The sequence below is a fragment of the Actinia tenebrosa genome, unplaced genomic scaffold, assembly GCF_029948245.1.
Source record: "Actinia tenebrosa isolate PJP-AT-01 unplaced genomic scaffold, QUT_ActTen_1.0 PGA_scaffold0__85_contigs__length_37466705, whole genome shotgun sequence".
Classification (NCBI taxonomy): domain Eukaryota; kingdom Metazoa; phylum Cnidaria; class Anthozoa; order Actiniaria; family Actiniidae; genus Actinia; species Actinia tenebrosa.
This window is the reverse complement of record NW_028292569.1, coordinates 1,472,263-1,493,912: the sequence shown is the minus strand read 5'-3', so window position 1 is coordinate 1,493,912 and position 21,650 is coordinate 1,472,263. Positions and strand designations below refer to the sequence as shown.

General features: G+C 35.8%; 4 protein-coding genes across 4 annotated transcripts; 2 read left to right on the top strand and 2 right to left on the bottom strand.

Annotated features, from left to right (window-relative positions):
* Positions 1–12: 12 nt before the first annotated feature.
* Positions 13–2,942, bottom strand: LOC116305944 (josephin-1). The gene is made up of 2 exons (XM_031715947.2): positions 2,385–2,942; positions 13–1,931 (listed from the first exon to the last, which is right to left on the bottom strand). The coding sequence occupies exons 1-2, from the start codon at positions 2,633–2,635 to the stop codon at positions 1,628–1,630; spliced, it is 555 nt and encodes a 184-aa protein (XP_031571807.2). The 5' UTR covers positions 2,636–2,942; the 3' UTR covers positions 13–1,627.
* Positions 2,943–3,062: 120 nt separating this feature from the next.
* Positions 3,063–9,814, top strand: LOC116305980 (GTP-binding protein 1). Its single transcript, XM_031715999.2, has 12 exons — positions 3,063–3,386; positions 4,454–4,648; positions 4,810–4,918; positions 5,050–5,230; positions 5,407–5,615; positions 5,754–5,797; positions 6,167–6,299; positions 6,776–6,977; positions 7,357–7,501; positions 7,926–8,108; positions 8,604–8,739; positions 9,126–9,814. The coding sequence occupies exons 2-12, from the start codon at positions 4,469–4,471 to the stop codon at positions 9,455–9,457; spliced, it is 1,854 nt and encodes a 617-aa protein (XP_031571859.2). The 5' UTR covers positions 3,063–3,386; positions 4,454–4,468; the 3' UTR covers positions 9,458–9,814.
* A 587-nt stretch (positions 9,815–10,401) lies between these two features.
* LOC116305977 (glucose-induced degradation protein 4 homolog) lies at positions 10,402–16,009 on the top strand. Its single transcript, XM_031715989.2, has 6 exons — positions 10,402–10,593; positions 10,720–10,779; positions 12,444–12,518; positions 12,946–12,978; positions 13,100–13,201; positions 14,525–16,009. The coding sequence occupies exons 1-6, from the start codon at positions 10,450–10,452 to the stop codon at positions 14,717–14,719; spliced, it is 609 nt and encodes a 202-aa protein (XP_031571849.1). The 5' UTR covers positions 10,402–10,449; the 3' UTR covers positions 14,720–16,009.
* On the bottom strand, positions 15,635–20,276 carry LOC116305975 (uncharacterized). Its single transcript, XM_089026158.1, has 4 exons — positions 19,574–20,276; positions 17,492–17,627; positions 16,935–17,064; positions 15,635–16,266 (listed from the first exon to the last, which is right to left on the bottom strand). The coding sequence occupies exons 1-4, from the start codon at positions 20,182–20,184 to the stop codon at positions 16,181–16,183; spliced, it is 963 nt and encodes a 320-aa protein (XP_088882284.1). The 5' UTR covers positions 20,185–20,276; the 3' UTR covers positions 15,635–16,180.
* Between the last annotated feature and the right edge of the window lie 1,374 nt (positions 20,277–21,650).

Sequence of the window (21,650 nt, the reverse complement as noted above, 5' to 3'; positions counted from 1 at the left end):
GGACAAGGAAAATTGGATAATAAATTTCTTTTATACTTTAATACCAATTATAAAATAATTGGGATACTACGTGCGCTATGATTGGTCGAAAACCACATTTGATGAGAGTATCAAAACACTATCGTAATTTTAGCGTGCGCGAGTATTGCAACTTTCAGAGTTTTAATCTATAGCGCGCGCTCATTGGTCAGTTTGAATAAGACGGCATGTAGAAGGAATTTACTTAAATTTGTTTTTTTTCAATCTTTTCGCGAGTTTGTTATTTTATGAAACAAAATGTGTTTGATACTCTGATCAAAACATGCGGGATGTTGAGAGAACATGAGAGGAGCGTAGGAAACCACGACACGTAGCGAAAATTAAAAATTAAAAAAAATTTCTGCATTATGTATAACTTTGTATTATATTTAACTTTGTATTATATTTATATAAGTGTTTACTGAGTTTAAAATGTTAGAATCACTTTTCATGGTTTCCCTGTGTTATTAGACCAAATGATGTCACCCACTAGCACTCTGGAGCTAAAATTTCGTTTATAAATGAACCAAATCAATTTGGTGTGATGTGTTCATATTTCAGACCACATTTCAGACCATTTTTAGAGAATGGGCAAAAAAAAGCAACATTCCATGACAATTTAGAGAACAGGCCATTTGCATGATGGCATCATTGACCTCCACTTCCAGACCCCCTCGCATGCTTTCTTTTGTTCAGTTTAATAGACGACTTGCATTAACAGGTCATGTGACCCTACGTCCATTAAAGTGAGCAGTTGTGTGAAAACAAACTTTAGAAATAAAAAAGCAGGTCAACATTAGTAAGAGAGGGAAGTTTCAGGCAGCTCTTAATTTTGACTATAGAATAAAATAATGGCATTAAATATAAAAATATCAAATATTTACTGCGACGAAGGACTAGAGTCCGAAACAGTCAGTAAGCATTTTTCATCTTTTCAAGGTGTAAAATTTACCCTTTCATCATTACTGTTTCATTAGAAACATTGACACAGCTGACAATAGTTTTTAGCTAGTTATCTTCTTCTAAATATTTATAAGGATTTGTATGGGGAAATGTGATGGATTCCAAAGAGCATATTTTCCCGATACAAATCCTCATAAAATAATTGATTTTATATTGAATGCCAATTCTAAAACTCATGAATATTTAATGACGGAGAAAACAAAGCAAATCACTACTGTGACGGTGGTTTGGAAATGTGTTCTTAATTTGCATTAAATTTCATAAACTTTTTCTTTGATTTTCTCCAAGAAATATTCATGCACCTCATTTTTTTCAACTCACTTTTCAGTGTTTGGAAATCGAAGGAAGAACTCTCTCACGTGTTTGAAATATTATTTCTCCTTTTTCATTTGTTATGAGCTTAAACTCTGCCACCCTAATAATATCAAAGTACTCTTTTCATTCCTGATGTTCATTTTGACCCTAGCTGCCTATTTCAAGTCATCTATTAGCACCAACTGTCTTACTATTCTCATGAGGGAAATAAAGATTTAAATAAGAAAGGAAATGTGCTAAGAGTTATGGTAGTGAGAGTCAATATGATGCCATCATGCAAACACCCTATATTGTACAGCCAAGAAAATATAGGATTTTCAACTCCAATGTTTTAACTTTCACTCTTTTTCCAACCTTTGCTTTCATAAATTTCTTTCTCCACAACAATAAAAATTTCTGTTTGTGAATTATCCTGTATTTGTGATGCTAAAAACTTCTCAATATCACTGTCCTCTTGACCGATTTCACTTGGCTCAGAAAGTTTGGAGTCCAGATTATAAAATATTTTACTTATTTTTCTAACAGCAAACCAGTGAGGCCTTTTGATCGGCAGACTCATACCAACTATGTTCATGCTGAATGGCTTGTTTATTATAAACCCAAAGATTTTTTCAAAGTATAGTAAGTTAGGAGATCTAAAATAAAACAGAAATGAAATATAGAAATCAATGGTGATAAAGCAGTATTGCCTCTTACCTCTAGGGTTCAATTCCTTGACTCTCATTTGATTCGAGGGTTTTTCTGTTGGTTCTTTTTTTTTCCTCCCTCCACAAAACCCAACACACTAAATTCCAAATTAATCTGTAAGTTAACCATGCTATAGTCTCTCCCCCCTCCACCCCTTTACACTTTTCCTATACTAGTCTTTCATATTTTCCAAATTTAGCTTCCCACTTTTTCCCATATTAGTTTCTTATATTTTCCAATCTTAGCTCCCCCCCCCCCCCCAACTACACTCCCCTCACTTTTTAGGTTTGTGCACAGTCCTTAATCTGTATTTCAGCCCTCTTTCCCCTCAACCAGTCCTCCTCCCTTCAAACGAAATGGTAAGGAATTCCGGGAGGGGGGGGTGGGAGGGGGATACTTACATTCTCTTATCAAACCAAATAGTTTCATAGTCTTTCAAAGACAAAGCTGCCATCAGGACGTTCACATCGTAGTTCCCCAAACCTAGAGGATTCTTATGAGGATTAATATAAGTATCAGGACTCAAATTGTAGCAGATATTGTCCATAGATGCCTTAGTGAAGGCGCTCGGGTCCTGAAGAAGGTTATTCAGAGCATGAACAGCACACATCATCCTGCTTTGTTTTTCGTGATAAATTTTTTGTTCCGCCATCTTGAGTCTATCTTAGACCACCAAGTTTGCAAAAGCAAGGATTCATCTAGCTACTTTTGCAGTTTTCTACGCTTTTCAATGGCTTCTGTTCGTATAAAAATAATAGAAAGGGGATAAGAGTTTGAACAATTTTATACAAACCTACTGCCATTTTGTTTTGCTGGTAAAGAAATCCGCTGTTCATAAAACTAGTCCTCAAGGACTCGGTCAAGCTTGACCGAGCACTTATGAAAACAAATTATTGAATTATTTCACCAAAAAATTACTTTAAATTAGAATTATAGTATTAATAGATAAAATGATATCTAAGAAGGAGGTTTGAAGATTTTTTTCTTGAGTTAAATAAGTGATAAGAGGAATGTTGGTTTAAGTATAGTACTGGGTACAAGAGATTTATTATTCCCAGTCTCCAGGATCAGACCTGCGCGTTACCCAAAGGAACATCAAGGCCGCTGCTGATGAAACAACTAAATATTCCTCGTAAATCCACGATCTGTTATTGTTTTGATTCGGATCTTACATCACAGGACACCTAACTATCCCAGTATCTAACCAGGACCTCGAGATCTCGTCAGGAGGATTGCGTGGAGAGGAGATTTTGTCCCAAAAACACTCAAGATCGCTTCAAAAATTTTAACGCTGAAGGGATTTGTTATCATTTTTTGCTCCTTTTGTGCAGTTTTTCTCCATATTTCTCTACGATATCCATTCCGATCTTGCTTTCTGTTCTATGGAAAGGGTTTTTACTGAGGTAGGTTTGCTATGGTGTATTTTTTAGTTTCTTAGGCGTGGTAAATGTGCCATTATGCCCGGTGTTCTTGAAAACACCACGTAGGCTACTTGATTTAAATGCAAATATAAAGTTTACTCTTTTCTTCATGATTTATTTTACATAAACGTTAACGTTATCAAGCTAATCTTTGTATTAAAACCAATCCCTAAGTCCTAAATGTTGTTGTCTTATAACACTGTTTATAAATATAATGTAAAACAAAAAGTTCTTTTCAAAAAACTCTTTTTCTGAAAATCCTGGACAAATAAACAGAAAATTTTACGTGGAGATACAAATCGGGATTTATTCTATAGAACTACGGTAACTCCGTTATTTTATCTTAAAATGTATCTTGCTTGAACCTAGAAATAATTTCCTGTAAGGCTATATGAAAAGTTAAAATATATATCATGATTTAAGAAAGTTGAAAGAATTCAAAATGATTCCCAAATTATTGATGTAAAATAATGTAATCAAACCATCATTATTGGAAACCACTTTTGTTATCTTTGACAAAAAAACGTGTAAAAAATTGTTTATGGTTGGCCACATATGTAAATTTTAATTTAAAATGTAAATAAATTCTAACTATTCCCAGTCTTTCTCTTCTGTCAGATGATGCAACCATTTAAAATTTTTGTGACATCTAGTCTTTAAATTTCATAGTCTCTTAAGAAGTTCAGCATTAGGATCTAATAACAACTGAGCGTAGATCAAATATCCTCGCTTCAAGATAATGACTACTGGAATCTAGTTTTCCTAAAAAATCCTAAAATTTATCAGGTAGAAAAGAAACAGCTAGTATTTAGTGGAAAAATTGTTTTTTGACTTAAAGCTATTATTTAATGTGTTTTCTAATCATGATTTTTTTCTTAATGTTTTTACTGCATATTGCATCAGCCATGGGTCAATTTTAGTCTTTTAATTTTTCCTTCATATCTTTTTTATGATTTAAAGCACTTGTTTCATAATTGCATTTTCCTCTCTTCAGAGACTTTGTAGTCAAAACTAGTTAGCTAACTTATATTTTCTTTATCATTTTCAAGGAATAAATAGCAAAAATGAGTGCCGCAGCAGAATCCATCAACGTGCAAGAAAAACTCTCCTCTGGGGTACTACCAGAAAAGAATGAACTCAATCACTTACAAAATGGAGCTTCCAATCTCTTTGCTCCTGATTCTGACCAAGGAATATTTTATGATGAAGAAACTAATGGTGTTAATGATCTTCACGATCCAAGGGTAGGCAAAAAAAAGTTTATTACTGTCACTTGTCATTATAACTACTACTAGTACATCTCCTACTATTATTATTGATAATTTAATACTAGTTCCTACTAGATATATCTTATTTTGTAAAAAAGTATTCACATTAAGTACTACTACTACTTATTTCCTTTTAGTTGGCACTTGTTTCTCCAGATGAAATACAGTTTGATCAGTTGTTAAAGAAACTAAATCAAAGACTAGACAATGGACATGGAGAGACAATCTTCGAAGTTGGAGCAGGAGGTAGGAATTTACAGAAAATTAAATAGTGTAAAATATTCCAGTTTTTTTTTGGTAGTTTGCAATCAAACTAATGAAAGATTAGTATCACATATGTCATAAATGAACCAAATTAATTTTCCTTTTGTTTGAAGATGGAACAAGCAGTGGTCTTAATAAAGAGGATTATGAAGCATCTGTAGCAACACTCAAGACTCTAGCACAGTGCTGCAATGCTGATATGGTCCTACTAAGAGAGAAAAGTGCTGAACAAGGAATAGTGGGAGAGTTTTTAATAAGGAAAAAATTGGAAGAGAATGACTTTATGGAAGTCAGGTAAATGAAAAATGGTTGAAAGAATGAATGGGAAATATAGATATTTTCTGGAATGACACAATATACACCGCTCAAACCTTAATCCCCACCCCATAGAAATTCCAACCCTCCTCCATGAGAGAAGTATGGATATTTTCTGGAACTACATACCTATTGATAATTGACATTTATTTTAGAGTGGCAGTGGTTGGCAATGTTGATGCAGGAAAGAGTACGTTACTGGGTGTACTAACCCATGGTGAATTAGACAATGGGCGTGGCATGGCTCGGCAGAGGTTATTCCGTCACAAACATGAAATGGAATCAGGAAGAACCAGTAGTGTTGGGAATGATATTCTAGGCTTCGATGGAGAGGGAAACGTTATGAATAAACCAGAAGTACATGGTGAGTTAATAATCACTCACCTCAGATGCCAAGATTTTGTTTTTCTTACTATTAATAATTATTACTAGAAATTATTATTAATAGAAATGATATAGAGTACCTTAATCTTGATATTAATCAGACTTTTGTATCTTGAAGGAGGTGGACAAGATTGGTTAAGAATCTGTAAGAAATCTTCAAAGGTAAAAGATATTTATATCTCAACAATAAATCATGCCTTCATTTTCCATTCTCTCCTGTTTATTCTTTTTTCCCTCCATTCTTTCTTTCTCTTACCCTCAAACAATTGATGCAATCCTTCATTCATCAAGTCCCATTCCATCCAACGTCCCTTAAAGTAATCCATCTATCCTTTCTTTTGTTTGTCTTTATCAACTCCCTTGAAACAACCCCTGAGAGAACCTGGACAAACACCCTTGAATCAAAGGAAAGGACCCGATTACCTATTTTTTATCCTTGATTTCCTTAACTATTCTCCTCAAAAGTATTGTCTAATAAAATGTTTAAAGTAATCGATTTTACTAACCTGTTAGTCATGCATCCTTGCACAGGTTATAACATTTATTGATCTTGCTGGTCATGAGAAGTACCTAAAAACAACAATATTCGGCATGACTGGTCATGTACCAGATTTTGCAATGCTTATGGTTGGGTCCAATGCTGGAATCATTGGAATGACTAAAGGTAGAGTTTGTAGAGCTGTCACTAAATATGAGAGAACATTGTCATCAGTCATTATCAGTTTTCCTTCAAAAATTGCGTACACTTTTTATTTCTTTTTTTAATCACTCCCTGTGTGTCTACATAGATTCTGTCTTCCTTCAGTCTTCCTTTGTCTTCCTTCCTGCCTTTGTTCCTTCGTTCCTTACTTCGTTCCTTACTTGTCCCTTCCTTCGTTCCTACCTTCGTTCCTTCCTATATTCTTTCTTACGTTCCTTCCTTCATTTCTTCCTTCATTCCTTCCTTCGTTTCCTTCCTTCCTCTCTTTCTCCCTTGTTTTTTTCCCTGCTTTCATCATCTCCTTTTTTTTCTCTCCCTTGCTCTCTTCTCTTTCCTTCTTTTCATTTCTCCTTCGTAGTTGCTTTCACGCTTCCTCAGTTATTAGTTTTCTTAGAACTCACCTTAAAGGAATGTTTACAATTCTGCCCTTTTCTTCACAGAACATCTCGGTCTTGCTTTAGCTCTAAACGTACCAGTATTCGTTGTTGTGACCAAAATAGACATGTGTCCACCAAATGTGCTACAAGAAACAATGAAACTCTTGTCAAGAATTCTAAAATCCCCTGGTTGTCGTAAGATACCCGTTATAGTGCAAAACAGCGATGATGTGGTTGTATCAGCAACGAATTTCATGTCAGAAAAGTATGTGTGGATTCTACTTAGTCATGTTTAATAGACCAATGTATTGGTCAAACATTCATTTTATACAGTGGTTTTCGTATGAGTGGGAAACGATGAAGCAAAGTCGTACGCCATCTTACCGTAACCGTGAATACGCGTCGTGATTGGATGAATTACTGGAAGACGATGGAGATCCATTTTATGAGTGTTAAGTTTTCCACTCGTACGAAAACCGTTGTATGGGAAGCCATTTTAATGTAACGGCATGTCGTACCGTGTACAGACAGTACTGTAAACCGCTGTATGAAAAGCCAATTTAATGTTACGCCATAGCGTACCGTTTACTGTCTGTACTTTACGTTAAATTAATCGCTAGTCATTTTTGTCTTTCCTATCGTAGGGTTTGTCCTATCTTCCAAGTTTCAAACGTCACAGGAGAAAATCTTGACTTGTTGAAGATGTTTATGAACCTGCTGAGCGTCAGAACAGAAAGTCGTGACGAAGAGCCAGCAGAATTCCAGATAGATGATACCTACTCTGTTCCAGTAAGACTACGTTGTTTAATCTTATTTTTATTGAATTTTTTTGTTTTACTGTCGTTATTGTCGTAGTCGCCTTCTTGAATATCATTGGTTTTTTTTCGTAACATCCAACATCCAACGAATTTTTTTTTTTTTTTTTTGAATTTTTATGTTTTCACGAGTAACCGTTTCTTATCTTTTATTCCAATATGGCAGCCAAAGATACTTCTTTTCCTTGACATAATATTTTCCTTGACATAATATTTTCCTAATTTAGACCACGTGTCATTCCCTAGAGTATCATTTCTTTGTTTAACGGTTGCGCACGAGAAGACACATGAAAATGGATACAACTCAAAGAAAGAATTTTATTCCTGAGAGAATGACACGTGGTCTGAAATGGGTAAACATTACGCCCAAGTTTATTAACACTGCCCTCTGTTTACAGGGCGTAGGGACCGTGATATCAGGGACATGTATGCAAGGGATCATCCGGTTGAACGACACAATGCTCCTAGGCCCAGACCCTCTTGGTCAGTTTCAACCTATTGCTATCAGGAGCATCCACAGAAAACGAATGCCAGTGAAAGAGGTCCGCGGAGGGCAGACGGCTTCGTTCTCTTTGAAAAAGGTCAGTTGTTTTCAAACATTGTTGAAAGATACGAGGCTTCAACAACCTCTTGGCTTATCTAAGCCAGGGCATGGCTAACTCACAGATTGAACCCTGAAACAACCTCTGGGTTGATCAAAGTCAGGGCACAGCTAACTCACAGATCGAACCCTGAAACAACCTCTGGGCTGATCTAAGTCAGGGCATGGCTAACTCACAGATTGAACCCTGAAACAACCTCTGTGCTGATCTAAGTCAGGGCACGGCTAACTCACAGAGTGAATTTGCATTTAGCGTGTTAGAAGGGGAAAAAAAGAGCCTGATACTCAGGTTAATGTGGGTTCCAGGAATCGCACAGAGGTGAGAAGAAAGTGCACTATCGCTACGCTATCCTTGATTCCCTGATTTGTATATATCAAAGCCATGGATCCAGAAGATTTCGAAACCAAACCAAATACGTATCCTATCCTTGTAAACTTTGTCTAAGTTGGAAACATTTCCTTTTTCTGATTGAAGATCAAGCGATCGCAGATTCGCAAGGGCATGGTGATGGTCGATAAGCGGCTCAAACCTCAGTCGTGTTGGGAGTTTCAGGCAGAGGTGCTGGTTCTTCACCATCCAACTACAATCAGCTGTAAATACCAAGCAATGAGTAAGTGATGTCAGATAATGATGGTGGTAGGGGTGGTGGTAACATTCATGATTAGATGATGACAGTGGTGATGATGATGATGATGACCACATTGATTTACAAAGATGAAACAAACGGTAACGATGATTATGATGATGATGATGACCACAATGAAGATATAGATATTAAAATTGATGATGACGATTATGATGATAATAATGTTGTCGATGTTGATGGCGATGACGACTTTGATATCAATGATGATGACATTGATGATGGAGATAAGAGATGATAATGATGCGCATCTTCATCATCATCATCATCACCATCATCATCATTCTCTAGTAAGCCTTGCATGATAGATTTTAGCTCTTGACCTTGACCTCGTTCTCATTTCTCGTTCCCAGTTCACTGTGGCAGTCTACGTCAAACGGCAACCATCATCAGGATGAGCCAACCTCATTTGCGAACCGGCGACAAAGCGACAGTAACATTCCGTTTCATCAAACACCCAGAATACCTAAAGCTAAACACCCGAATGATTTTTAGAGAAGGAAGAACAAAAGCTGTTGGGACCATACTTAGAACAGACCCTGACGCACACCCACCCCCACAGGTCGCTGGAAAAATTAAGCACCGGGGGACTGGGAGAGCTCATACTCATGGTTCACGTGATAGAGGGAAAGAAGAAGTCAGCGGTACGACTCATACGAAGCATGCGTCTACAACCACAAGTTAGCATAAAAATACAGGGGAACGTACTTGAGTGGAATAAGTTATATACGTTAACACCCCTAGAACGCAAAAACTGTTGAGTTAGAAACGAAGTAGGAAAGGTTGAAAGTTTCTCATTCGGATAAGATCGACTTGGCTTAAGTAGTTATCACGCAATGGAGAACTTATAAGTATATGACATCGTAAAGTATTATTGAAGGATTTTTAACATCAAGAACATGATATCTCGCACGCAAGGTATTATGCTGAAAGCTGAATGTGCGTTTTTAAACGAAAGTTGTTTTATTGAATGTATGATAGAGAAGAGAGAAGAAACAGGAGAAACCAAGAAAAATGAAATAAATGATAGTACTAAACTGCATATTTTGCATTGTTTCTTGGTTTTTATTCTTTTATTGAAGACCTACGCCTTGTAAAAAGACAATAGATAGATAAAAAACAGGAATCTTATTTATTTTATCATTTTAGCATGCTGAGTTGTTCTTTTATGTTCCTGCGTGTAGTGTGTGAGGTGAATTTGAAAAAGAAAAGGTAAAACAATATGCGTAATGCCCATAGAATGTGCTTATTCAGGTTGATACTCAACCCAAATGTGCACAGTATTCTCGGTATTGCGTTTATTTTGTTTTACTTAAATTTTTTGGTCAAAGAAAGAAGTGCATGTATAAGAGAAAGAAAGAAAAAAGAAGAGAAAGAGAAAAGAAAAGAATTGAAAGATAAGAAAGGCGGAAAGGAAGAGAGGAAAGTAATAAAAGATGAAAGGAAAAAGGAAGTAGATGAATAGGAAGTCAATCAGAATACATCACGAATTAAGGAAAGAAAAATAAATTGAATAAAAGAGAAGAGAAACGATGACCATATCGAGATTGGGTGTCCTGTGGTTGCATCGCGTGACGTCTTCTCCAGGTCACGTGTCAAATAGCATTACCCATAATCCCTAGAGGAGGAGGTTCTTTCAAAAGATTTGTTGTAAAAACTGCGAAGGAAGACGAAAAAATGCCGGGAAAAGTGGCTGCAAATCCTCTTCCTCCCAGCACTAAACAACCCGGTCTTGCTCAATCCTTACTCTACAGTGGTTCTAGATTCCAAGGACATCAAAAAAGTAAAGGAAATCGTTACGATGTAGAAGTTGTATTACAGGTTCGTGTGGGTCGTGTCTTGTTTGACTTCTGTCATCTTTAACTTCTTCCCAAAGTATTTTTTCACTAGCAAACTTTCAAACTTCACGAATATATCATGAGCAACATAATTTATACATTTATACAGCATGTGGACGACGAGAATGCCTTCCTCTGTGGATATCTAAAGATAAAAGAGTTAACAGAGGTGAGGTGAATTTGATCTTAAACGAAAAAGAGTACAATTTGTCAAAGCCTGAGTCTTATTTTAGTAAAAATTAAAAGTTTTTAAATAAATTCACGTCTGTAAACTAAAGATTAATTTAGTGACAAAACCTAAATTTCAAATAGTTTTATCCAGGTTCGTTTTATATACATAAAGTTCTAATAGTTCATAAATAATATTAAATAAACTCGTAGTTTTGTACTATAAATTTAAGTACAAATTAAGATTTGTACAAAAATTATATTAACGTTAAGTTTTTGAATATAAGCTTACTATGATTTATAATTTTCATTTTCTTTTAATGGGAAATGATTGACTTGTACTTCAAATAATTTATGTTTATTTAATCACAAAAATTTGAAAAATGTTTTGGAAACCTCTAGAAGTTTGTAAGATACGTTAATGGTTTTTGGAGGGAAAATTCCAGTATTTCATTAGTGATCAAAAATATTGATTCAATGATGTAAACATAAATAGATAGACAATAAATATAAAAGTTTTTTTTATATGTTTATATAGTGTGAGAAAGATTCCTTATTCTTTATCTTGTTTAATCTTAATCTTTAATCTTAATCTTTAATCTTTTTTAATCTTAATCACGCACTAAACCCATGAAACAAATACTAACTTTTAGTACTAAATAGTGATAATTAAACAATAGAAAAGAAAGGATTCTGTATGAAATAGTACTAATTAGTACTAATTAATGTTCACGGATTTAGTGCGTGCACTCTATCAAAATCCTTATTACCCAAAATAGTTTTTAGAGTTGTGAAATAGCACAGTGTTCCTTGAATAACAGTCACTGTGTGTTTACTCAGGATTTGCCTCAATATCCAACTTCAGAATATTTAAATATATAAATAATTGCAACTTCAACAATACAAGCACTTTGGAATTCCACAAACCTTCACTGGTATGCATTAATTTTCTTCACAAATTCATATATATTTCAAAATCATACCTTTTCAAAAAATGAGTAAAGAGAGAAGAAAGAAATGGAAAGGAAATGAATGGGAATAAGTTAAACAACAGAAAAAATGTGCAAACATGTTGTGTGTCATTATGATGCACATACCTAAACCAATTAGAAAGCAAGATTTGTTGAAGATAAATTTTGTATCATTTTTTACCAAATTTTTTAATCTGTCATATTAGTCTCGCTAATTGCTAGAACTGTTAATCATTTTATATTTTGAACATTACGATACAAATTATTAATTAATATATTAACTAATTTAAAGCTGAAGGAAGTAAGGCTGCATTCATAGTGTATGGCAAGGGGGAGGGGCAGGTGAAAATTTGATAAAAATTTGCCCATCCCCCCCTTTTTCCCACCAAAATTTTCCCAATCGCCCCTCAATTTCACCTGCCCCCACCCCCCCCCCCCCCCCCCCCCCCTCTGCCATACATTATGAATGCAGCCTAACTTCCATGTCTCATAGCAACCAGTTTTGTAATGGTGAAACTTTTTTGCAGAAAGTTACACATTTTCTTTGTCATGTTTGCTTAGACTCAGACTCTGGCATAAAATCACAGATATCGAACAATGAAATGGAATATAACTAATAAAGGATCAACTTTCTTTTCAACCATTTGACAATTTCGTTTAACCAGCCCAAATTTCTCTTTGATGTTTCACACAGGAATTTCCTACATTGACGACATATTTTGATGGAGAAGTTATAGGAAGGAAACATCCTTTCCTGACAAGGAAATGGGTAGGTTGCAACAAACACTGCAAGACTTCTAAATTTGAGTACCGTAAAGAGTGCCAAACATATATCCATGAAATAGTACTAACTAATTAGTACAAAATAGCACCAATGAAACAATAATTTGAAAACAAAAGAAATAGATGTGTTAAGTGCTATTTAGTTTTCATTCTATTTCACAGATATATGGATTTCAGTCTACAATAGATTTTTGGAGAAACTTCATTATTATCTTTTGAATCATGTAAAATAAGTGGAAAAAATATGAAAGGTGTATTTTAGATTCATTAGTAGTACAGTTGTAAAGTTTTTTTACGCCGTGTTTATAAGTTTCACCTGATGTATTCAACACACCTACAGTCCCCAATAGTGGGAACCTCTAGTTATTATCAATTCTTATTAATGAATTTATCTTTTTCTTTTCAATCATAAGGATGCTGATGAAGATGTGGACAGAAAACATTGGGTAAAATTTAATGAATCCAGTGGATCCCAACTTAGACCCTTGTGGCATGCTAACCCCAAATTGTGTCATTGAAGCTGTTTGTTGTTTTCCCCCTTATGATAGATATTTTGTTCATTGACAGGGAAAATTCCTGGCTTTTTATCAATTTGCAAAAACTTTCAACTCGGACAGCTTTGACTATTCTCAGCTGGATAATATAGATTTCGTCTTTATGAGATGGAAAGTAAGTATAACCTAGTGTTATGGATAAGTACCGATAGGTTACTGTTAATTGATAATGATGCTGTATGATAAAATATGAGAGAATGTGGACCGCGTGGCACTAATGAAATAGTAGAAGATAATATAGGTAAGTTGTAGTGCTTGGGAACGAGGTTTTCCAGGCGAAAGCCCTTGGAATTAAATTCGGAAAAATTAATTTCCGACCTCGCTGGGATTCGAACCCACGACCTTCGGACCTTCCCAGCGAGGTCGGAAATTAATTTTTCCGAATTTAATTCCAAGGGCTTTCGCCTGGAATAACCTCGTTCCCAAGCACTACAACTTACCTATATTATCTTCTACTATTTCATTAGTGCCACGCGGTCCACATACTCTCATCTTTGCATCATAATTACCGCGACCTAACATCTATTTCACCCCGGCCTGCTCTCAGTCTGACCTCTAGCTCAGCTGGTAGAGCATCGGTAGTACATTTCCGAAGGTCGTGGGTTCGAGTCCCAGCGAGGTCGGAAATTAATTTTTCCGAATTTAATTCCAAGGGCTTTCACCTGGAATAACCTCGTTCCCAAGCACTACAACTTACCTATATTATCTTCTACTATTTCATTAGTGCCACGCGGTCCACATACTCTCATCTTTGCATCATAATTACCGCGACCTAACATCTATTTCACCCCGGCCTGCTCTCAGTCTGACCTCTAGCTCAGCTGGTAGAGCATCGGTAGTACATTTCCGAAGGTCGTGGGTTCGAATCCCAGCGAGGTTGGAAATTAATTTTTCCGAATTTAATTCCAAGGGCTTTCGCCTGGAATAACCTCGTTCCCAAGCACTACAACTTACCTATATTATCTTCTAGTATGATAAAATACATGATTTTGTTGTTGTTGTTGCAGTTGTTGCTGTTGTAGTTGTTGATATACTTGCTGCTGCTGTTGCTTCCTTTGTAGTTGCTGTTTGCTGCTGTGCTATGTTGTATGCTAAAATACATGATTTTGTGTTGTTGATGCAGTTGTTGCTGCTCTTGTCACTGCTGCCGTTGCTGCTATTGTAGTTGTTGATGTACTTGCTGCTGTCATAGTTGTCGTTGCTTCTTTTGAAGTTGCTGTTTGCTACTGCTGTTGTTGTAGTTGCTGTTTGCTGCTGTTGTTGTTGTTGTTATGTTTGCTGCTGTTGTTGCTTCTTTTGCTGTTGTTGTTGTTGCTATGTTTGCTGCTGTTGTTGTTGTTGCTGTTTGCTGCTGTTGTTGTTGTTTCTGCTGCAGACATCTCCAGTGTTTTAGGCTCTAAAATATGTAGACTCACCTTGTAATTATTTCAAATCCTAGGAACAGTTCTTAGTCCCTGACCACAAGATCAGAGACATCAGCGGTGCCTCTTTTGCAGGCTTCTACTATATTTGTTTACAAAAATCAACTGCAACCATCGAAGGATACTATTATCATCGAAGCTCAGAGTGGTTCCAGTCACTCAACCTTACACACATTCCAGATCACAGCCAACCTATTTATGAATTCCGATAACAGTGACACATCATTTGCCAAGTATAATGTCAAAGCTATGAAATGAAGGACTTTCTTTGTTGAGAGATATTTTATAGTGGTGAATTAGTATGTGCCGGCAGTTCTTATTAGACAGTAACATGCCTACAAAATGAAGGACATCATAGGCATCGTCTGAGATAGATGAACAAGGTGCATTGTGGTATAGCTTGAGTGCAAACATGTTCTTTTCATCATGACTTCTAATGTGGATCGCACCCCAGCTAGACCACAATGCACCTTGTTTGTCTAATTCAGAAAATGTCTGACACCAGTGTGCGTAGCAGTTTGGAAGGGGTGTCATAATTTAAGCCAATGTACATAGTAATAATTAATCTTACTTTAGGGAAGACAAATGATTTACTAAATTCAGAACCGTATCCTAAATTTCTTGAAATTATGAATAATGTATTGTAAAAAGCCAAGATAGATGATGATTGAAAATATAGAAAAATGGAATTGTAAATGTATTGTTTTCTTAAAAGATGATATGCAGACACCCATTTGTGGATGCCTAATATAGAGTTATTTCAGCCTTCTACACAGATGTCAACTCCTTAGGGTCATGGCGTTAGGCATTACTTGATCAGTAATAGCGCAGCACAACCAACGTCATAAAAACGAAGACAAAGGCAAAATTCAGACAAACAAACTTACAAGTTTACTTTCAGCAGATAACTTTCACAGCTGATTGCAGTTGATCTTAGTTTACATGGGTTATTATTGTAACTTTAAGTAAAAATAATAAAATCGGTTCGTATAATCCTTGTAGCGGTTAAACAGAATGCAATGTTTGTCCGAATCTTTAAGCTATTTTTAGAATCAGTGCGCTGCGCTATTGGTGCCAAAGACAGTATTGTTCAATGCCTTCAAAGTTTAACAATCAGTGATATGAGATTCGTTGTTTAATTTTTTTAATCTCTAATCTGTGTGCAGTTGAACCTGCTTTTATTTCTGACTGGGGTTTTATTCCATCTACACGTAGGCTCCTTACATCAAGTCAAGCTAATAACAATCAGAAACAGCATCAAAAATAGTAGCAATATCACTGGTCTTCTATCTAGTTGCCTTGCTTGATGTTGCCATAGTTACTGTTGCTATAGCAACATTTCAAATCTATGTTTATATTAATTTATGTTGGGTGTATGGTATATTAATAGGACTACTGGTATATTATAAGTTCATAGCTTTAAATTTTCTTTGCATAAAATGACAGGCTAAGCTACTACCATTAATATTATTATCATTATTAATAAAATACTTCGTATTTAATCTTTTTTTGAATGCCTTTGGTACTTTTCTGGAAACATTGTGTTGGTTTCTTGTGGTATGTTAGTAGACAGTGATAGACCAAATCCACTGCAGTAAAAACTATATCTACCATGGACCATCGTTTTGACCTCCATCAGCGATCCCTAAATCTAGCATTAATTTTGATGTAGTTTAATCAAACTCTGCTCCTATTGTTATGCTAATGTCTCCAGGAAGAACCTCTGTCTTATGGAACCATTGGTTTGTGTCGACGATGACTAGAACAGCAAAGGATATATCAATAAAAGACATTAATATTAACCTACACAGTTGCCAAAAATAGCAACAGGACAGGAACTACTGTGAAAAAAGCTTGACAAAATATTTAACCCCCATCCTACAATATTTGCTAAAATCCAATAACATTTCAAGTCTCAGGGGACACTCCACACTCAATAGACCGTTTTTTCAAGATTGTGTGTGCATCCAACTTGACAGGCCACGAAACTGAAAAATGCAAATTCCATAAAATTGAGAAGCCAGGTTTACATTTAAAAAGGAGAAAAATCAATTTTATGAATTCTTATTGAAAAAAAGTTCATAGAAATGTATGGTAATTCTCATTACAAGCTCCTGTTCTGGTATCATGGCCCGTCAAGTTCCCTTAAAATTTGGATGCACACGCAACCATAAGAAAATGGTCTGTACCGAGTACATTAAATAATCTAAGTACACAACTATCACTGGCAAGTTGATTTTTACTGAGGAAGTATATTTTGGGAATGTCCTAGATGACAAAAAACCCTCATAGCAACTAGGAAGGGAAGAACACGTCAACTGCCATGGTAAGGTCACTGATGTCCACAGGAATCAAAATCACATCCCCACCAGTAGAACTCATAGTGGTGAAGGGCAAGTGTTACAGCCTGACACCCTATATACTTACTGACTTCTCCTTTGTTAACTTGAGCCTTGAGGGTAGAACAGACATGTTCACATTCTGGTGGTGGGATGAGAGTCCATACTTTAGTCCCTGACAGTTGTGCTTGCCAAGAGGGACGCTCGACACTATCAATCTTGATATAAATAAAAACAGTGCAATAAATGAAATAATAAAATTTACATTGTGTAGTTCCAGAAAATATCCATACTCCACCATGGATATTTGTAAAAGGACTCCCCCTACTCCCATACAGTACAAACTCTGTAATGTTGTTCTTTTTTTGCCCCCCCCCCCCCCCCTCCTTGTAGAATTTCAAATTTCAAGACAAGACATGCATGATAGCACAAGACATGCATGATAGCATTTAACCTCCCCCCCCCCCCCCCCCCATGATCAGCCCAAAGATTGATCAGAGTATCAATGAAATTATTGGTACAAGCCAATATAGTTTCCTTTTTAGATTTTTCATCCATTTAGCTCTAACAGGGGTGGCTAGACACCCAATCCATCTCAGTGCCTCTCCCTATATGAATGCTACCCATCATCTATAAATCACTTACATGTATCTGAGCCCCAAGACCAGGTCCTCCCATAAACAACCAATCTTGTTGACTTGTCTCGGTGTCCAATGGCAGGAAGTATGGTAACTGATAATGTTCACGTAACTTTTCTCTAACGACTGGGTCACAATTACTCCTAGGAAAATAAAAATGAGAGTTACAAAATGGTAATTTATGCCATTTATATCTGACTTCCATACTTTTAACGTCACCTATCGTACACCATTCACATGATAACTCAGCAGTTTTTGTGAGGATGTCATGCTGATAGCATATTCTGCTTGCTATGTAGATAAGTCTTTAGTAACTCTGTCCATAATGTCAGAAAGGAATGTCAGAAGCATCAGACTTATAACGATGCCCAGCAGAGATTGCTATTACACCTTGCCATCAGTATTTTAAAAACTAAAAATGGTCTCTTCCTTGATTCAAGGGTTTTTCTTTGGTTTCTCTGCCATTAAAATTTCTTTTCCCCGCAAAACAACCCGGGGGGGGGGGGGGTACTCCCATATATGGACTATACGGGGATGATCCGCTGAACAGGGTATGGTTTTTCAAGCTTCTTGTCATAAACAGGGTATGCAATTTCACTCAAGTTCCAAGTTTTTCCTGAGTTTCCTGTCATATTCAGGGTTTCTACTTTTGTATTGACCGAAACTGGTTATTATGGTCTTAAAAAAACGATACGCGAGATGACATGATAATTGAAACAGGAACTCAGTGCAATAAATTATATCTTTTGTCATAAACAGGGTCTACAAATTCGAGTTTTTTTGTCATAAACAGGGTACCCCTTTGAGAATCCCAGCGGAACACCCCTACCCAAATTCTGGCGGAGTACCCCCCCCCCCCCCGGGAAAACAACGTACTAAATTTGATCTGTGGGTTTAGCTGTGCCTTGACTTTGATCAGCCTATGCCAGAGGTTGTTTTGGGGTTCGATAAGTTTTATGGTAAAGATAATTAATATTCACTCTCTTTATTCACTTTCTCATCCACTTCATGATCATAAGAAAGCGTTTGGCATACCAGATAAAGACTTTCAGGGGGGAAAAATCAAAGAAAGTTTCCTTTAAAACTAAAAGACAACGGCATTGAAAATTCACCTGAATATACCAGAAACATTATTACCATATGGTTTTGGCTAAAGTTTTCATGCAAATTAATGGGTCTCATTCTATAATTGCTTTATGGATGTTTCATCAGCAAATCCTTTTGTTTTCCTTCTTAATATCTCTCATGCTTTCATGCTTCTTGCTCTATTGACAATTAAGCTGCATGATACCACACAAAAAGGATATCCATTACTAAGCCTTTCTAAAATAAAAATCAAAGTATTTTTGTTTACAATACAATGTAAGATGTAAAAAAAATAAAGCAAGCGAAGATTTGTCAAAAAAAAATGCTTTTTTTGATTTCTAAAATAATTTACTGGAAAAAAAAGAACAAAAAGAAAGAAAATAAATGAATAATGTTTCATACGGTGTCAAGTTTTCTGTAGGTTGTATTATGAAGACGAAACGCAACATCTGTTCAAGTATTGAATGATCATTAACAACAGTAAAACTTAAGGAATATTGAGGTGTCAATTATTATTATATACTCTTTTTTGAGCATACACGTAGTCTAAGCTTTCAAGGAGGTGGAGATACTTTTCAAAACCAAGGAAAAAACAAGTCATAACGAGAAAAAGCTTGACTAAAATTTGAGTAGAATTTGAAAGAAAAATTCAGCTAATGATCAAAAATATTAAGCAAATAAATGGTTTTCAAAAAACTTCAAATGTAAAATATTCTCCGATGTTTGCGACCCTAATTTTAAGGTAAAATATAATATACATCTGTAAGCTTTAAATATTTAAACCTAAAGGAATATAAATATGTATCTAGATATTAAAAAGATACCAATTAATATGACAGAGATAAAAACACGAGATAAAATATATTTAAAAGAACAGCTGATGATAGCAGCTGATATACCTTGGATCGTACGTTTTTTCTTTTAACAAAATTATTTATCATAAAAAAATAAAATATGGGTGGTCAAAATAAATAAAGTAAGCTTTAAGGTTCTTAATACTTACCATCCAAAGTACCAAGGCTCAGTTTTAAGTTCAGCTCTCTCTTTGGGCATATTAAAGGCTTCGCGAAGTGAACTGAAATTGGTTTTGTACGGAAAGAATTGGCATTCTTCTTCATTAACTTCGTACGACCCATTATTCCTATCGTAAAGTTGCTTAAAAAACGAAAAGTTGAAGACTTCTAGAGCTGACCAGTTCTTAGCTGCATCAGTAACGACTAAAGGGCGACCATTGTAAGCGTAATTTTCGATAAAATTGTGCCTTGTAAGTCCAGAAAGTCGAGGAACTTCTGTTTGTCCTTCGCACATTAGTGAACAGTTTGTTGGCTTTCGAGCGACCTCGTTGAAAATTTCATTAACATTTAAGAGGCATAAATCATCCTTCCAAAGATCCATGAGGTATCGAGAAGAAAAATAACCTCCAATACCAAGAGCTACAGGAATAATGAAGAACACTATAAAGAGGGTTATTTTGGAGCTTGTCTTTCTTGGTCGACTTTTAACACCTCTTTTGAACTCGTTCTTTATGTCTTCTGTACTGACGCCAGATTTTTGAGCTTTTTCTCTGAGTTCCTTGAAAAGACTGACTAACTCCTGACTTGGTTTAGAAGACATTTTTTCTTGTATTCAATACAGTTACGAGACGGATTTCTTGTAGTTCCTTTCGTAAACAGTCTTGTCAACTGCATAAAACACACATGGGAACTGGAGTCTAGTGGGACAATCGGTGACTATGGGGAGGGGGGAGTGGCTGATTCTTGTTCCCTTTCTTCCTTTCTTTCCTTCTATTTTAATATTTACTTCTTTCTTTCATCATTTTTCTTCCTTCCTTCCTTCTTTTCAGTTTTCTTTTTCTTCGTTTCTTTTTTTCATTCTCGAGCTCCACTCTCATTTTATCTTCTTTTTCAGTGCCGCTTTATTGAGACGTCATTTAATATTTTCTCATTTCCACGAATTTCCTTTTCGACTTTTCTTTCAATTAGCGGTCTAAAAATCTTGGTGTTGATAATTACGAAATTATCCAGAGCTCTAATGTACGGTTTTTATGAGCAACCGAATCCAACACTAGCTGCTTATTTCCTATCATTTTCTGTTCATTTCCTAAAGAGTTTTACTGCCGCCAACACATCTTCCAGAAACAGACATTAGGCACCGGTCATTGTTTGTTGTTTGGAGTGGGAGGGGAGAGGATTTTTGTTGTCAAATCATTACGATTAACTCCCACTTTTTGCTTCCTTTCTATGACGCTCCCTTACTAAAGGATGGTACTGTATGCATCCCCTTCTTTTGATACCTGTCAATATTTAGCTGGCCCCTCTAGCCCTTGGCTTGGCCCCCCCAAAACCCACAAAGAACGCCTGGCTACGCAGGCTATGGCCCCTCCAGTTGTCAGATTGCGAACCACCCCCCCCCCCCCCCTCCCAGACGACAAACTATTCCCATGTCTCTTAAATTACAATTATACTTAAAGAAATTGCCTCTATAAGTCAGTCAGAAGTTTTAATTATGTAATATATTGGTGAATTGGCTAAAAAAAGTACTAAGTTGTCAACAGCTGCTTAGAGCACAAGACGAAGCGCACGTATCACGCTTCTTTTAGCGTTCAAAAATAACACCCATCAATTGTATGGATACTGGTATCGTAAGATTGATATCTCAGTTGTCATTATTATTCTATGCAATATTCATTTCAATTTTCTATTCACAGAATTAATGCTTTTTGCTCAGTCCCGGAAATTCAAAAAACTTGAAGCTAAGCCTAAGTGGAAAGATTGTTCTTACAATTTGTATTTAAAAATTTGACTGAGAAATTTATCAAGAATTTTTATTAAAATTGTTTTGAAAAATCTACGCTTGGGGCTCCTGTGTTATAATGGCGCTGTGCAAGAAAAAATATGGAAGAAAAAAAGTACGTGGCAATATCAAATTGGTAGGAAACGTATAGTCCTATGATATACAAAAGGTTTTAACCTTCAAGCAAAGTAAATAGCTAAAATTCATAACCATTATCGCTTTTTGATTATGTGAAAGCGGAAGCCAATAAGGGTAACCGTACTGTACAACTTTAATTTTAAAAGGGA

What these genes read in the sequence shown, in the direction of transcription:
- LOC116305944 (XM_031715947.2), bottom strand. Translation starts at nt 2,635, where the DNA reads ATGGCGGAACAAAAAATTTATCACGAAAAACAAAGCAGGATGATGTGT. An exon ending in ATTTGGTTTGATAAGAGAAT is followed by an intron (nt 1,932 to 2,384) that starts GTAAGTATCCCC and finishes GTTTTATTTTAG; the next exon opens with ATCTCCTAACTTACTATACT.
- LOC116305980 (XM_031715999.2), top strand. Translation starts at nt 4,469, where the DNA reads ATGAGTGCCGCAGCAGAATCCATCAACGTGCAAGAAAAACTCTCCTCT. An exon ending in CTTCGTTCTCTTTGAAAAAG is followed by an intron (nt 8,109 to 8,603) that starts GTCAGTTGTTTT and finishes TTCTGATTGAAG; the next exon opens with ATCAAGCGATCGCAGATTCG. An exon ending in CTGTAAATACCAAGCAATGA is followed by an intron (nt 8,740 to 9,125) that starts GTAAGTGATGTC and finishes TCTCGTTCCCAG; the next exon opens with TTCACTGTGGCAGTCTACGT.
- LOC116305977 (XM_031715989.2), top strand. Translation starts at nt 10,450, where the DNA reads ATGCCGGGAAAAGTGGCTGCAAATCCTCTTCCTCCCAGCACTAAACAA. An exon ending in ATGTAGAAGTTGTATTACAG is followed by an intron (nt 10,594 to 10,719) that starts GTTCGTGTGGGT and finishes ACATTTATACAG; the next exon opens with CATGTGGACGACGAGAATGC. An exon ending in AGATAAAAGAGTTAACAGAG is followed by an intron (nt 10,780 to 12,443) that starts GTGAGGTGAATT and finishes TGTTTCACACAG; the next exon opens with GAATTTCCTACATTGACGAC.
- LOC116305975 (XM_089026158.1), bottom strand. Translation starts at nt 20,184, where the DNA reads ATGTCTTCTAAACCAAGTCAGGAGTTAGTCAGTCTTTTCAAGGAACTC. An exon ending in GAGCCTTGGTACTTTGGATG is followed by an intron (nt 17,628 to 19,573) that starts GTAAGTATTAAG and finishes TTATTTTCCTAG; the next exon opens with GAGTAATTGTGACCCAGTCG. An exon ending in AGTTAACAAAGGAGAAGTCA is followed by an intron (nt 16,267 to 16,934) that starts GTAAGTATATAG and finishes TTGCTGTTCTAG; the next exon opens with TCATCGTCGACACAAACCAA.